This window comes from Gopherus evgoodei, chromosome 2, assembly GCF_007399415.2.
Source record: "Gopherus evgoodei ecotype Sinaloan lineage chromosome 2, rGopEvg1_v1.p, whole genome shotgun sequence".
Classification (NCBI taxonomy): domain Eukaryota; kingdom Metazoa; phylum Chordata; order Testudines; family Testudinidae; genus Gopherus; species Gopherus evgoodei.
Window position 1 is genome coordinate 152345579 of NC_044323.1, and position 17605 is coordinate 152363183.

Below are 17605 nucleotides of genomic sequence, written 5' to 3' on the forward strand. Positions count from 1 at the left end.
CATAGTACCCATAACATAGAATAGCTTAGCTCAGCTTAAAGTTGCTTTCTCTGGTTGTTCTTTCTTTGCTTGTGCTTGAACATCTGAAACTAACCTGTATGTCCTGTGCAATACTGAATTCCTATCTCTCACCCTTTCAGGTGGGCATTCTAGAAACAACAGTGGAAGCTCTGAATCCAGTCTTCCCAACCTAGCCAGGTCTTTACTGCTGGTGGATCAGCTCATAGACCTGTAGCAGTGACCCAGTAGCAGACGCAGTTTCTGTAACGTACCTTATCTACATTTTCATTTCCAGAGGAGTTAACCTTCAGGTTTTTTGGGGTTTTATTTAAAAAAAAAATCTGCAAACAGCAGGAGACAACCCCCTATGTTCCCATCCCCAGCCCAGGAATGGATTCTATTTCTGTCCCACCTATTCTCATAGTCCGTCCTTCAGCTCATCCCTGGTACAATCTGCTATGGTTTCTTATGCACTTGTCTTGACTAGCATATGTCTAAAGGAAACACTACTCATCATTATCCACTCTGCTGAGATTTACACATAGCTCCACCGAAAGCTTAACTGTAAATGAATTAGTTAATTATAGCCTATGTATGATCCTTGCTAGAAATGTCACACAACGGATATTTCGTTTTCCTTAGGCTAGAGTGCTAACATGTGTTTAACCTTTGAGGGGAGAAGAGAGGATTTCCGACAAATGGGCAAAAGGAAAGGACACACACAATCATTAGCACTGTTCATCTCCTAGGTAGGAGACAAATTAGGAGAAGATGGGTTTTTAAATTGGCAATATATGCTTCAGAGGGGGGAAAAATAAATATGGGTTTTGCGGCAGTGGAGCTGCACAGTAAATATGGTGATCATGTAAATTGAGAGGGTTTTCCACACCCCCTCTAAAATGATCCTGCTTATGAACAGATTGTGCTTTCTCAAAAAAAACAAACCAAAATAAACCAACCCCCAAATGTTATCACTACAAAAATGACCCCAAGTGAAATATTTCAAAATTGAGAACCAAATACATGCGAGTATGGCTGTAGTATCTTTATACTGAATGAACTGTTGGCCGAAAAGGGCAATGTGGGAGCAGTGGATGTATTTTCTTGTTATTTTTGTGTGCGTGTGTGTATGTATGTGTGTTTAGATTTTAAAAAAAAAAGCTGTAACTTGTGTACAAACCAAATTGTCCAACAGTTGTTTTTTCTTAACCTGGGTTTTAGTCAAATGTCTCGTATCTGTTCTAGGTTTTCCTCTTTCCCTTGTAACTACATATAGTGCAACATAGTTAAGTATGGAACCACTTTTCAGTAGACAAGTTACTGTAAACTTTATTCAGATCTTCAGTCTTTGTAGAACAAGCATGCACTCTCCTCAAACAGTTGGAAATGAGTGCTGACAAGCTAGATACAATTTGATGGCATTTACCTTTTTCTTTTTACCTTGACATGCTTAGTTCGTCAACTAACTGGATACGCTAAACTTGTTTTCATTGGCTTATGATCTTAAAGTCCAGCCTTCCTATCATATATTTGAAAATTCTTCCTGAATAAAAGATCTCTTCCTCTGTAGTGGAATAATTACTAGCTTACTGCTAACCTTGTGTATGTGTATGTAGCTGTATTAGTACAAGTGCAGATTCTCATGTGCGAAAGTATGAATGACTAAAGTATAGATGTATTGACCTCTCCTTGAGAGGGAAAGACATTTAAAGTCTGAGCATTTATCTCCTATTTCCAGTTTTCCTACTATTTCCCCCCTACACACCAACATTTAGTTTAACAAATTCTGTAAATAGGACTAACCATCAATTGTCTGTTCTCTGTTAATCTTCTTTTAAAATCTACACTTCATAATAAAAGTATTGCTTAAGTGTGTTGTATCATTACATGTGTAATACTGCACTTTCCAGAAGAAGCTTTACACGAGAGAACGATGGAAATGATCTTGGTAAAATTGTGAATAGAATTTTATTTTTATTTATTTATTTTTTTTGTTATTCCTGAAGCAGGCAAATTGGACTGGAGAACATGAAAAAGCTCTAGATAGAAAGTTATTGTATAGCTAGATACTGAAAATACATGAAAAGAGAATGGATTTTAAAAAAAAAAGTAACCATCTACTGTATATTAGAAACCAAGAGATTTCTGTGAATTAAAGTACTTTTAAAGAATGTTTAAGATTTTAAATCTAATAGTTTGTTCAAGTGTTCTGGAATCAACCTTATAAAAGCACCGGGTTGTTTTGGAATAATGCTATTAAATAATCAGAGGTGTATGTTCTTTTTATTATAGCTATTCATGGATTTGGGAGGGAAATGCAATACAATGGAAGCATAATCATTTACAGAGGTGTCTGATTTAGACCCAGCTCATAAGAAAAGACTTGACACTGATTGTTAAGGAAATGTTACAGAAGAGATGTGTGGAAGGGAAAATGCAAGCGAACGTATGAAGACTTCCGTTTCTTTAAAGGAGATTGGGGGGATTAATTTTAAAAAAATTGCTACAATGGGGGAGGGATAGCTCAGTGGTTTGAGCATTGGCCTGCTAAAACCAAGGCTGTGAGTTCAATCTTTGAGGGGGCCATTTAGGGATCTGGGGCAAAAATCTGTCAGGCACAATACTTGGTCCTGTTTTGAAGGCAGAGGACTGGCCTCAATGACCTTTCAAGTTCTACGAAATAGTGTTGCTGTTTTTTTTAAATATGGAGATAGACCTGTGAGCCTGCAAACATTAGGTTCACATGATATAAACTGCCCAACTGGGAAGAAGTGTGAAAATTGCTAGCAAGAAGGAAAGGCACAAAGTGAAGTGTCATCCAGTTTCTATGTCAAAGAATTTTGGTCCCCTGAGTGGCATAAGAATACAAGTTTACTAACCACCATAAAGATGTTCTGTTATAGTGATGGAATCAAGAAGGGGGATAAGTTAAATGCTTATCTATCTCCGCCAAGGTTTGTTCCTCCATCTGTTGTCCCAAAATGGGTAGAAATCTATGCTGAGTGAAGTGACACCAAATGATTCTCCTTTTTCTGCTAGTACATGCTTTTGATTCATATAACGATGATGAAAGAACCATCACGTCCTGATGTCCTTGGGTCACTAGTGCAGTTCTTGACATTAGTTTCCTCGGTACCTTAATGGATGCTCGTACCAGGATTTTATACTTTCAAATGTAGCCACCATGCAAAAGTCAGAGCAACTCCCTTTTCAAGTGTCAGAGTAGCAGCTGTGTTAGTCTGTATCCGCAAAAAGAACAGGAGTACTTGTGGCACCTTATAGTCTAACGAATTTATTTCAGCATAAGTTTTCATGGGCTACCGCTCACTTCTTCGGATGCATAGCAAATATAGGGCTTTGCAATCTTCGTTATCGCATTAGGAGCAGGACTTACTTGTGGATTTCCAAGTTACTGCACAAATTGGCAAAGAGTTAAACTTTGAGCCCCACAAAACAATTGGTCAAAATGGGTGGGAGTGTCTTTCAGTGGCAAAAGTGACTGTGTCAGAACTTCTGGGCTCTATAATGACACACTGCAATGTGCATGTGACAGTTCCAGCAAACCCCAGCTATTGTGTGGAGGGGACGACTTCTGATGATCCTGCTGCTGTTTAAAAAACCTATTTTAACGAGTGAGGAAGACCCCCCTTCCGCCTTCTCCACAGCCAGCCAGAAGCTAGCTCTGCTTAAAACAGTTTTTCTGTAAAGCCATTTGAAAAGGCTGCATCACTGGAATACAAGATCAGATGAGAATGAGTGGCCCCTGTGAAGTTAGAAAGTTGAGGGTGCACTGGCAAACCCCAAATGTGAAGCCTGTAAGCTGCAGACCTCAAAAAAGAAGGACACAAACATGGAATAAAGCACAAACATTCATGACTTGGATTAATTTTCTTCAGCGGCATTTTTGGTAAATAAATATCCTGGGTGTGTGTGTTTGGTTGTTTTTTTTAATTGTGGAAGGAATTTATAAGAAATCAGCTTTGGGGTGTGGCAAATCTGGGTGTAAAAGGAAGGGATGTTTTGAGAGATGTGTGATGGAGATAATCAATCCAAATTAATCATGTAGCAACTGTGCATCAAAGTGTGGGCACTGCATCTTACAACCACTTCATCCGAGCAGAAAACTGAGTTTTGGAATAATGAGGTTAGAAGTGTTCCTTGTAGATTGAGGCCAGCTGTTTCACACACGGGATTAAATTCACTTGTATGCAAAGGGCGTGTACACATCTTGTGCACCACATAAGCCCTCTATTTTAATTTTTATTTTTAATTTTATTTTTTTAAGGACTGGAGTGGTGCATAGGCCTTGTGCTAGTCTGCTCCACCAGAATGAGATTTCCCCATACTAAATCAGCTGGGTGTTCCTCTGAAGCAATCCCAAACCATTCTTTAAACCTGAACTATGTGAATAAAACTTCTTCTTTTTAGATAAAGCTGAGACAATTAGACTCCTCAGATACACAATATGAGTAGGCTTTGTTCTCCGCTACTAGTGTAACTTAAACATGTGTGAAGTGGGAATAAAACTCTGCCTAATGAAAATGTTTTATACTTGCTTTTACTCTCTGTGCATGGGAATAAATGGCTTCACAAGATGCCAAACAGAGGAGAGACAAATCATTATCTTCGGGGTAGTGTGGCCTAGAGGATACAGCAATGAACTGGTCCTCGGAAGAGCTGGATTCTATTCCCAGCTCTGCCACTGGCTTGCTGAGTGACCCTGGTCAACTCACTTCACCCCTCTGTGTTTAAGCTTCTCCATGTGTAAAATGGGGGGAAATGGTACTGGCCTCTTTTTGTAAAGTGATTTGAGATCTACAGATCAAAAGTGCTATGTATGAGCTAGGTATTTATTATGATTACTGCTCCCTTATTTTTAACCTTGATGGGCATTCGAGTACAGGGAAAGAATCCACCATCTCCTCAATGAAGGTGAATAAGGGAAGCATTGATTACTTTTTATTTATTTATTTAATTTTAAGGTCACAAACAAACCTAGCCAATAGCCATATGTTCCAAGTATTGTATTAGTCTTACCCAGTCAACATCAGATGATAGGATCTTTATGGCTTTGTCTAGATAAAATGTTTGGGAGAAAATGAGCAGAATTACTCCATGGAAAGGCAGCCTCCTCTCCGGTAATACCTGTATTCTTTCAAAGGTTCTGATTGTAGGGCCTGATCCAGGGTCCTTTAAAGTCAATGGAAAGTTTCCCATTGACTTGAACGTGTATTGGATCAGCCCTCATAGCCAACGGCAAATCAGTTCAGTGTGTGTGTGTTTTGTTTTCTTGCGTTAATTATTCTAGTAGCTTGCAATTATTGCACAATGTTCATAAAAAGAAGAAACCCTTCAAGTCGATATTCTAACTTGTAACAAGCTGTCTCTTCCCTCTCACCCATTATAAGCATTAAGGTTATTACAGGTTTTATATGTTGCTAATCTATGCAAACTAAAGTCTCAAAGCAGCAGTTATCACAGAGTTGATTTTTTTTTAATTTTTTTCTCTACTTACTGTAGCAACGTGAACTACATCTGTTTATTGTGAGTATTCTACACTGCAGCATTGTGCAGATCCTGATCTATCCCAGGATGTATATTTTTAATATTTACCTTCTCTCTGAAGAAGGTAAAGCAAGTCAATGTTCTTTGGGAGTGTTTTCTTTAGTACACCTCTACCCTGATATAACACGAATTCGGATATAACACGGTAAAGCAGTGCTTGGGGGGGGGGAGCTGCGCACTCCGGGGGATCAAAGCAAGTTCAATATAATGCGGTTTCACCTATAACGCGGTAAGATTTTTTTTTTTTGGCTCCCGAGGACAGTGTTATATTGAGATAGAGGTCTACAATGTTTGACTCTAAAAATTTCTACCAAGTATTGTATACAAGGGGGAAAATTATCTAAACAAAGTTCTATCTTATGTAAACATTGTAAGAAATAAAGTCTTCAACTATTACTCATGAGCATGCTTAGAAATATTCTAACTTTACAAGTATGGACCATTTTTCTGATCGGATAACCGAAGGGTAACTGCCCATTGGCAGTGTTAATATTTCTTGGCATGCTAAAGTGTTAGAGTATTATTTCCCAACAGAGAGAGGTTGTGTGCATTCCATTCTTGCACAACTTTATCGAGGTTGGCAACTGGGCCTATAGATGATGCCAAGAAACCAATGTGTGAAGATTGTGGATGTTCTGTGTGTTCATAAAGTGCAACCAAGCATCCTGTAGCTTGCCTACCGATAGTGTGATTGGAAACGGTGCCATGAAATAGAATGGGCAGGATTTCCAAGCTAGCAGCGCTGTCATAGTTTCACTAAGCCTGCCCTTTACGTTATAACCACAGCTATTTGTGGAATGGTCCTTTCCACCCTTCACCCATAACATAGAATGAAATGGCTGGTATCCTTTTTTAAAATGGAAATCTCCTTCCCTCGAGTGCATCAGTCACATTGGTCTCTCTTTGACCTAGGATGGGAATTGTTGGACACTATCTATCGGAGTAAATTAAAGGATCCACTTGCACTAATGTTTACATTGCATGCTCCTCCAAACTAGTCTACGGCAAAAGTTGGGGCTTGGACCAAATATAACTGTCTTCATATTCCTGTCACAGGATTGCTTGTTAACTTTTACACCACCTTCATGCAGACCTTGAGCACTTCAGAGCCTGTAACTTTATCCTATCTCCCTATTTTTTTTAACTCACTTAAATAGTTTTTATATATCTGTCAGAACAAACCCACTGGCGTACTGCCCCTGTCCAAAAGGACACGCACCTAAATATTTCTAAAAAGCTTGGCAGTTTTGTTAGTTATGGGACTGGTGCACTAGCTACTCTTTTAACTAATCCTTTACTCTTCTCTTAGTGTTGGCGAAATGCACTGAGAGAACCAAAGAATTTAGAACAACGTGGGCCTGGATCTTTCCACAATGTTGAATCCATTGTGGGGCCAAGTGATTGTGGCACCTTTTTTTTTTTTTTTTTTTTTTTTTTTTTTTTTAGGGTACTGCTACAAAATTTTCACTCTTTCTTCCTTCAGGAAAAGATGCAGGAAAATTTCCCTTGGTGATTAATGATGGTTGAACTTTGTCCTTCTCTATTAATATTGCCCTCACAACTAAAATGTTAATTACCTTGTAAAAACATTGAACCATCAGAAGTTACACTGAGGGGTGGCTGGCCCATCTCTTGGACAGCGTTGTCCTAACTAAGCAAAGGTGGCACCTCAAACTTGTATACTTTGCTGCATTTCTGCTCATCTTTCTTTGTCATATGATAGCAATATGCTAGAATACAGTGGCTGGCCATTTAAAAAAGAATAGCTAGTATCAGAGGAACGTTAACTCATAATGGTGTAGGGGAGCCAAGTTTCCCGCACTTCGTTAGAATAGGAAACAAGTGTGGTAGCGTAGGTACTGGTGTGATAACCATTGGCAAATGTTGAGATTCTGATGGCAACCACTGTACACTTGCATAGAACTCCACTTCTGTCAACACATGGCATCTCAAGTGGCACACCTATACACACTTGTTTGTCTTGAAAATCTTTAGTATGCTCTACTTCTTGTAGTACTTTCACCCTGAGCCTATGTAATAGGCCTGGAAACTGGTCCCTGTGCAAGAGGCCGGCACAAGATCTTGGCACAGTGTAAGCACTGTTTTGGGCACTGAACTCTCGCTAAATGATGCAGAGGCCTTGGCCTGGTCTTCTGCAGGGGGTGAATTTCACTCCTGAATATACAAGGCTGTCCAAACTTAAGCCTACGTGTGAGGTATTGAGGAGTGGAAGGTGCAGTGGCTACCCAGGAGAACTTCCACATCCCTTGCATGCGTCTCTGCAGGATGTGGGCCTAGCGCAGAGCCACTGGTCTGGCATAGGCTGAAAGCCGTGCACAGGGCACATGCAGAAACTGCAGCTGTCCTGACAGCCCATAGTTTGGAATAGCTGCCACAGAACAGCTGCTTTGCCTGGCTGAAGCTAACAACAAGGGCAGAGAGCAGAATGTCTTGGAACAAACTATGCTAACTTCATAACCTTGGCAATGTACCTATCCAGTGCTGTCTCCATATTCTGTTCAGATGGATGCTGCTACTGTCCTTAACTGATTGGGGCTTAAATTAGATTGAACCTGTTTTCCCTCTTCTCTACCTTTTTATAGATATACTCTGTACACAATCATTATAGATACAAGCTTATTATGCAGATAACACTGCAGATAACAGGAAAAATCATAGGAAAAACATAGGAAAAATCATAATTCTGATAAAATGATTTGTCTAGTGAAATAGTGGTCTAGTGAAATATTGAACAGCTTGCATTATAACCTTAATTATAGCGTAATTTGCATGTACGTTACATCTGTGATGATACATGCTCATGGTCCTCATTATTCTGTACCACATCATATTCCAATATAATGCTTCTGCAAGTCTTGGTCTTTGTCAGCTGTTGCTTTAAAAATCACACAATAGCACCCAGTTTGGGCACTCAGTAAATATATAGTCAACCTCTTGGAGGGAGGAAAAAAATCTATATGGATAATTAGACCTTTTTGTTACGGTAGTCGAACTGAGATTAGTATTTAAGTTTAAATCATTCCTGACAACATATGCTTGAGAGAAGGAAGACAGTATTTTTATACAGTATCTTATAAAATGCTCACCTATATCTACAGTGTTTTACTTTACAGTGTAATGTATTTTAATTGAATAGTTTCCCAATAAACAATCATTTGGATGTTTATCTGAGTATTGTGTCTCTAACTGAGAAATTGGTGTAATATATTATCTGTTATGCCCTGAAGTTCGGTATGTATGTTTGCATATTTAATATATGCAGGAGGTGGGGGTGGGTGGTGATGCAAGTTTGCAAAACTGCAAGATGTTTTGCTTAAAGCAAAAGGAAGTATTCGTGCATCTTTTGTCCTATTGCTCGATGAATATAATCTACCAAAACCCAAATCTTTTTGTCTGGAATCTATACTGCTTAGTTTTTCATGTGCCTTTTTCCTATCCTCTTGCTAACATGAGTCCAATGACATACTTCTAACCTGCTAATAGTTCTTTGAAGGTAAGATATCTTGTATTCTGATAACTGTCTGTGTGATTCATAAGGCAAAAACAAGCCAACTCTTGGGCTTCTGTAACTAGAGAACAGCAGGATAGTAAGCCTCCACTTCTTCCTTATTAGTAATATCTTGCTAACACCTAGAACCAAGCTAGTCAATTAGTATCGTGTTAGATATTTCATTTGTAATCATTATATAGGGTTGTTTAAATTTAACTGACTGTTTTTTGCAATGGCTTGAGTACCATTGTGAAAATTACTGGATTTGATACAAATTCCTGTAGGATACCTTGCTAAAGGAAACAAATTCTATTTCTTTTAAAACATCTACTACTTTCACAGTAAGGGATGTCAGTGTGTCTGTTTTACATGCCCTAAGTGCAATGCCACTTTTATTTCTGGGAGCTGGCTCACAGAAAAAAATTAAATCTTTAAAAAATGCCAAACAGTATACAGGAAAACCCCTATTTGATTAACTAATTTTGGAATTGAGGCATTCATAAAATCCAAGAGTTCGTAAAATTGAAGATCTCAACTCTGCAATAGGTATAGTGCATAAGTTGCAGTGTGGTGCACCACATTGTTGTTTTTTTCTTGTTCTTCAAGCCACTGCAAAGTGATTGGCAAGGCACTGAACGCATCAGACTGTGAATGATGTCAACTTGTTCTTCACTGACATTTTTTGTTATGATTTTTTCCCCCTTCCCATCAGAAAGATGGTTCATATAAGAAGTCATTTGTAAGATTGGTATTTGTAAAATCTAGATTCTGCTCTACTGCTATTTGCATGTAGGGGGCTGTTATGTCAATAGGCAGTGTTGATTTTTACCGAGACCTGTCCATTTACTAGTACATCACTCTAGACAGCAGTTTTCTGAAATGAAAACCCATGTAGGTTGTGGTTCTTGTGGATGACCTATAGAAAAGATCCTCATAGAACATTGTTAGGAGGGAATGTTGAATTGGAACGTCTGCTTATCTAACATCTTCCATCTCTTTTTAACATGTACTTGTGGTGTCTTTAATTGTGAGGAAGTGCTTAATTTTTTTCCAGTTTGTGTGCTGTGAATGCCTTGCCTGATCTTTATTTTATTTTATTTTTTCTCATTTTCCATGTGTGGCAGATAAATCTGAACATCATAACGTTTCTGATGTGGTTAAGTTTCTTTTGTGTTTGACTACATGGATCTAGCCCTTTGAGTAATGCTCTTGTTTTGTTTTCCTCTTATAGATTTGCAGAGGGAACAAGTTGTATATTCTGTCCTAACCACTGAGCACAGTAAACTGCCTGCTGCTACTGATGGACTTCCTCTGTATAAAGGCCAGCCTGAGGTGCTTGAAGTGAAAACTCAGCATAATTCAGAATCCGATTACTTTGCAAGAGATGGGCCTTCAAGCAACAGTTCTTTCCACAGCAGTGAGGGGGAGGGGACAGACCATGAGGTGGACATCTTGGATTGTAGTGGGTCCAGGCCTTTACTTATGGACTCAGAGGAAGAAGAAGAGTCCAGTAAGTTGCAATCGACACTCAAGGAAAGATTTGTGGCTTCCAAAGAAGATTCCAAGCCCCAGCCTTCCCAGAGGGGCATGGGGAAAGCTCTGTTTACAGCCTTTCAGCAGCACTCCGAAGAGATTTCCCATGAGCCAGATGTCTTTGCCACAGCTCCTTTCAGAAGCTCAAGAATAGTGCATGATGAGTTGGACATTTTTACCAAAGCTCCCTTCATCTCCAAGAACAATGTGCCTGTCAGGCAGCCAGAAGAGGCAGATGTATTCCTAAGTGCCCCTTTCACAAAAAAGAAGAGCTTGGAAGAGTTGACTTCTTATAACATTTCTAAGGATCCTCACTCTCCAGCCTCTTTCCTAGGTCAAACTGGTGATGCCCAACATGTAGATAACTCCAAGTTCCAAAACTTGGATACAGGAACATGCGGCTTGTCTGTCTCATCTAGAGCTCAATACTCCATGGTAGGGTTTATTCAGTCAGCCAACCTTCCGTCTCATTCCATAAGACCAGTGGAAACCCAAGAAGGCATTTCTCCCAAAGCTACATTTAAAGATCTTGGTGGCATTCCTAATGATAAAAACCAAGGACATGCACTCCCCCAGGAAGCCGTCTTGGGTTCAATGGTTAGTAAGCCTTTCCGTCCACAGTCTCTATCAAAGTATTCCCGTCACTACAGTCCGGAAGATGGGCAGGGTCTGGAAGTCCAACCCATAGCAGCATACAAAGTGGTTTCTCAGACCAACAAACAGGCTATCGCAGGATCTGTCTCTATCGCTTCTCTGTCTTCCAGGACTAAAGAGCTACCCAGTGTTGACCCATTTGCTTCAGCACCCTTTCCTTCCAAATCAGGAAGGCAAAAGCCTTAAACAGTCTGAGAGAAATGAAGGATGTGCATTTCTCACAGGACCTTCAATCTCTTAGTTGAAACAAGCAACCATAGCAATATATATTTTTGTTCAAAACTCCAGTTGCAGTGATATTTAGTTGAACCATTTTAAGTTATGTTAGATAGTTTCCGGATATTGAATTCCAGGCGCTAGACGTTTTTCCCATCCTTTTTTAGTTGCTATTTTTCCCCAATACTATTTAGATGCTTATTTAAACCAGTAAAATTCTATATTTTCTGGCTTCAGTGGGAAGAAATCCATTGGGGATAAAATGAATTATCAGTAATACTAGCATACACTTAAGATGCCAGAGCAGATCAATCAGGACAAGCTAATGCTCTGGAGAAGAACTGAGTTTGAAGTAGAAAGGTTGTGATGATTTTTTTTTTTCTTACCACGGGGAATTCTGGAAGAGACCAAAGGACAACTCTTCCCAACTGTTAATCAATGTCATCACAAAGCCAGGAGCTGTAGATTGGCAACTTCATGAACTGTGTGTGTGTGTGTGTGGGGAGAGAGAGATCTCTATCTCCTATGCATGTGGAGTAAAATTGAGACATGCCACTAGTCCTACCATGAGACCTACGCACCATGGAAGTCCTGTTTTAAGTTATTGCATAGGCCTTGTGTTGGCCTTCTTGCCTATAAGATGTTTTCACTCATTGCAGATGTAATAGGCAATTTTCACTGCCTGCAGGTGTAATACATGAAAATGTATATCTTTCTTTGTGCCTGATCCAAAACCGGTTGAAGTCTATGAAAAGACTTCAATGAGCTTTGGATCAGCTCTTTATGATCAGGTCATAGGTACGTATGTATGGAAGTATCAGCAAAGCAATCTTTCAGACACATTCTTCCTGTCACATTTGGCTACACTCCAGAAATACCATGATCTTACTGTGTTACTAAGGAAAGGGACAGTTGCTTAGTATTTTATAATATAATTTAAAATGTTAGTGTATCACACTTGAGTTTAGAGGAAAATGTAGTTGTTTAGTGTGGAAGTTAATTGCGATGTTTGTCATGTGTTACTGTTGGTGGCTGAACAGGGGTACAGCTGACCTCCTTAGGAATTGTTAGTCTGCTCCTGTGTTTTTTCGCAAAGGAAGGAAAAAGGCAAGTATCCTTGATTAATGAGCATCCATATTTAATGGCAAGTACCAGTCCCTGCCAAATCCGTGGTTTTTCAAGCTATTTCACCCCAAAAACACTTCTAAACGTCAGATGCTTTTGGCTGCTGATCATTAATAGTGCTGTCCTTTTTTTTTTTTTAAATGTCATGTGGCATATCCAGAGAAGCCATTCTCCTAGTGAACATCCTAGAAGAGGGCGATCTTGGGAAGGTCTCCATAACAGTCTCATTTTCTAAGGACCTGATCCAATGCCTATTTGAAGTCAATGGACACAGTCCCGTTGACGTCAGTAGTCTCTGGAGCCAGCTCTTAAAAGCGTAGCTATGACTTTGTTCCCAATTTAATTTGATAACTTAATAATAAATGGCCTAGAGCTTTGCACTGAAAATGAAGGGAAAATTCTGCCCTTGGTTACACTCGCAACATCTCCTTGAATTCTCTAGGCTTAAGGCAGAGTTGGTTTGGCGAAGTTTTAAGTTTGTCAATAGATGGTATGGGACTGGTGTTAGGTTCTGCCTTCTTACAAGATGGGCACGTGCTCCTAGAAACTGTTGTCTTTTAGCTTTATTGAACGGAGTATGTAGCGGGGGTTCTCCTCTCTCACTGATGTCAATCAGGGCGTGACTTGTAAATCCAGCAGTCTCTCACAAGTGTAAAGCTGGTGTAACTGAGTGTAGAATCCGGTCCAGTCACGTAAACATGAGACTTTCCAGTCTCATGGGAAACTGCTTTGCAAAAACTCAGACCTATGACGTTGAGCTCCCAGGTGCCCAAATAACTGCTCAAGGAACATAGAATGCACATTGAAACTACATATAAGCAGATCTTTGCTATGCAAAGCAAAACATTTAGTCCTATAGCTCACTGTTAACATCATAGCCAGGGAGAGAGAATTAGAACAAACTTGTCTGCCACCAAATGAGAGAGGATTAATGAAACACTGTTCCTCTTCCCCTGCCCAACCCATACTGCAGTCAGTGACACGATCCACATTTTGCTGGTGGACTGGTGCAGCTCTGACTTCAGCAGGGCTGTATGAATGTAACCAAGGATAAAGAACTTGACCTGATGTGTTTAATACTCAGGTAGAGGAGGGAAGAATACTTGAAAATAAGGAGCATAGATTGCTGGCGGTTGGTGACATGGTTAGCCTAGCTCAGGTTAAGTAGAACCTCTTTTTTTTTTTAAAAGGTGGACAACTTCCTGCTGCTTGTCCGTTACATTTCAAGTTAGATTTTGTAGCTCTGTGGTGGTAGCGGACCCTGTCAGCCATCCTAGAAAATGGAAGTACTGTAGGCCCATTTCTGAGTTCCATGGAAATAACATTTTTTCCCAGCTAAACTGAAGATATATTTTGTGTGTGGGTGGCTTGGTTGGTTGGTTTTTAAAAACAAAAAATAACTTCTCAAATGCGTTACTGCTGGAATAGGTGAATATGGAATGCCTGGAACATCTGCGATGTCAAACTGTGAAATACAAGGCATACAGATGAGGCTTAGTATTCGGGCCCAGATTCGTCCTTGCACTTTTGCAATCCCCTGTTATGGTCACTTGCGGAACCTGGACACAGAACTTTGCTCTGAAGTTAATTTCACTTGGTGAGATAGTGGAGGAAGGAAGGAGAAATCTAGATACTATGGGACTGAATATGGTGTAAATGAGGAGCCACTCCATGGAAATAGTTACACCACCATAAATGGAATGAGAACTGGATCCATTGTCTCTCATAACTGGATTCCCAAACCTAGGTCCTTTTTTTTTTTTTTTTTTAATGTATGTGTCATATTTTTTTTGACTTGAAAAAGATACTACAGAGCTCTGTTGCTCTAATGTCTGTTACTTGGAATGCTTGACTTTTTGTGAAAAGTACTGATGGAAAAGTATTGGCAAATCCTTCAGACTCCTGCTAGGATCCAGCTCCTTGCTTTCTTGCCAATTAGTGTCCATAATGAAGACCTGAATTGCAGGTAGTTCAGATCTAGCTATCTTACACTGCCAGGCAGGATAGAAAGGGAGAATGGGAAATGTACAGTAGTTTTGACAGCTGAGAGTATTTTCCTCAATTTCTTTATGTAGGTTTGTTATGGATTGAATTTTCAAACCAGGATGTTGGCAGTTTTTATGAAAAGCAAGTTAAAATTGTGCACAAGAAACTAACAATCCTGCTAGTAAACCCAACAGGTGAATAGTTTAACTGTGTGTAGGAGCACTCTGTTCAGATGAGTTCATTTTGCTCAGTCTACCAAGTACTGGAATTTTGCTTATGATCAGAAACCTCTGAAAATTACATCTCATTGCCCTGTTAATCTGATTTTTTTTTCCAGATCCTCTTTTCCTTGCCCCCACCTCTCAAGTTGCCAGCACGACAACCTCAACCTGACCAATAAAAAATGGAGTTGTGATCTCCCTATACAATCTAAAGTTCTGTTTGTAATTCATGTGGCAGAATGTACTATGGAGCTTCTGAATTTTTTGGCAATCTTGATTTCAAAAGGCTTTGACTTTTTTACTGTTCACTAGACAGAGCTACACAATACAAATGCAATTTAAATCACTTTTCTGAATATAAGCACAACTTAAAAAGTTCTGTTAAATTTCTTATTTCTACCACTTCCCGGTAGACATTAAAATTGAAACAATCGGTTTTCAGTTTTGGCTCTGGTCAAAAATGATAAAGGTCCCTTTTCAGAAGCAACCAAGACCCCTTGAATTTCAAGGACCGTAGTCTCCTAAGCTACATGGTGCTTTTGAAAATAGTATCCCTTCCAGTCTCACAATTGGATCGATGCAGACCATGCCTGCCTGAAATCCCATCAAGGTCACTCGTTTAGGGGCCCATCTGCACAAAACAGGATCTTGGTGAACTTCCTGGTTGGCCTTAAGCAATTGCAGAGCAAGGCGCTCTCTCTAAGCTCTGCAACTCAGTGGCTGTTCCTAATTAACTTTCTAGGAAGGAGGAGAAAACTCCTCCCTTCATAATAGCAGCAGTAGAATGAGGGGAGGCCATTTTTGTTCTGATTCTCATTCTTCCCACTCCCCTCCCCACCTTGATATTAAATATACTACAAGTGTTATACCGCAAATCACATAAGATTGCTCCTGGTTGTCCCCCCTTTCCAAATGCAATCACGGCACAGAAAGAACTCAAATATCATTTCATCCTGCTGTGCTGACAAATACTAGTCAGTCCTGTGACAATCTTTCGCTTCTGTAATTCTCAACTGTGGATGTGGTGGTGTCGTTTCCCAGTTGGCTGCAAATTTAAATTTGAGTTTGGTTAAACTCTTTCCTTTGGAAAGGCTTAATCAAAGCTTATGCACACACAAATTCAGGCCAGGCAATCAGCTCAGCTCTGTGCATCTCATTCCCTTTGCATTTTTACAATGATCGTAGCCATAAGAGCTGCTTTCATATTAGCCTGCATCATCTTTATCTGATTGCTCTATTTCCGAGACTCGTAACTGCATCTGCTCTCTCTTCCAGCCAGCTCAGTACTATGGTATATGTGATAAGTGTTTGAGTTTACAATCTTATTCTCTTGAAGCTAGTGTGTACTCAATCTGCAATCTACAGTATGCATGGAGCACACAAGATCCTAAACTTGCAAGAAACCCACGTAACCAATCCCGAAACATTGTAGCGGGGCATGTTTTCAGCTACATTTTAATATAGCAAGTTTATACTGAGTGGGCTCGCAATAACTGTGAGACTTTCAATCACCCCGAAATGGGAATCCGTTACACTAATTCAGCTTCCACCAAAGATTGTCATGTTGGAGAGTTGGTTATTGTTTGGGTTTTTATTTAAATCCAGGCCTTTTTAGAACACTCAAAGACTCCAAAGTATATTTGCTCTAGGTATTTTCACTGTGTAATCTTGTTCTGCTTTTGAAACACATTCCTGAATTATGATCAGCTGTGGTGGTGATCCTGCTCAACCATGGCCTTTAGTTTTTGTTATATGTACTGTAAATGCTCTACGGTTAGAATAAATAAAAACTTGCCACCTGTGAAATTGGAGGGGTAATCGCTGATTACTTCCCCCTCCCCGCAAGAAAGAAAGAAAGAGAGAAAGAAAATGGAATTAATAATCTTATGCAGGTATAGGGAGGGTAGATTATGTTCTGGCTGAGGAAGCCTGATGAGAAAATATCCAGTGGATCTGAATGAGGCAGATTCCACTAAGCATTGACTAAGATAGTGGAAGACACTCTTAATGTCACAGAAAGCCTGAGTTGGACATGTCAGGTAACTGTGAATATAATCTGTGTGCAACTGTAGGCTGTGTATTGTAAGACCAGAGCTTCATTCAAATCCCATTTTTATTTGGGTGAAATCAGAATGGCGTTGGAAACACCTCTGACTGGCAGGCTGTCGGAGTCCTGTTGCACTCCAGGTGTGATTCTGCTATGTTTCTGAGAGTCTTGATGAAGAAATGTTAGATCTGTAAACTTATGTACATTTTATTAAAAACCTTTATCTGAATAAAATGCACCTTCTCTGCTCTGTGTTCCTTCTTGTTAACATGAAATCTTCACTGGGCTAGATACAAAGCATTTGGTTTTAGTCTCTTTTGTCACTCTGGTGTTTAAAGAAAACCTTCCTGATAGTTGAATTTCTGCACGCCCAGGTGTACCATGGTGCTCAACAAGCAAGGTCACAGGTGCCTCTAGAAAGACCAAAGAGAGAGGTAGGATTCTAGGTTTTGGACCAGGAAATTCGAACTGGCATGGCCTCTCTGAGCAGGGTCACACACTGGAGGCCCCATGTTATTTTAAAGGGATCTTGATTTGCCTAACCTATGGTTGCATCATGGTGTTTAGCTAATCTGCACTCATGCAGCAGCAGTGGTGGATCCCAGGACCTCACTGCAAAAACACAGGCTGTTATGACAAAATCTACACAAACTCTTCTTTCCCTGGAATTAGAGCTTTTTACTTTCTGTACGTTACCACTACCTGGCAACTAACACCTACAAGTATACACTAGCTAGTAGGTTACAC

The 17605-nt window shown here is 39.8% G+C and overlaps 1 protein-coding gene across 18 annotated transcripts in view; it reads left to right on the top strand.

Moving 5' to 3' along the window:
- The window catches only part of AAK1 (AP2 associated kinase 1), a 143715-nt gene extending 126619 nt beyond the window's left edge, over nt 1-17096 (top strand). For 12 of the 18 annotated variants that reach the window (XM_030551959.1, XM_030551958.1, XM_030551963.1 and 9 more), the window contains one exon: nt 10308-17096. In XM_030551959.1, the coding sequence (XP_030407819.1) occupies nt 10308-11449 (1142 nt within the window). In that variant the 3' untranslated portion in view covers nt 11450-17096. Of the gene's footprint in view, nt 1-140; nt 2172-10307 lie in introns of those variants that run through there. The other 6 variants (XM_030551975.1, XM_030551968.1, XM_030551969.1 and 3 more) reach the window with 3 other exon arrangements.
- Nucleotides 17097-17605: the final 509 nt, after the last annotated feature.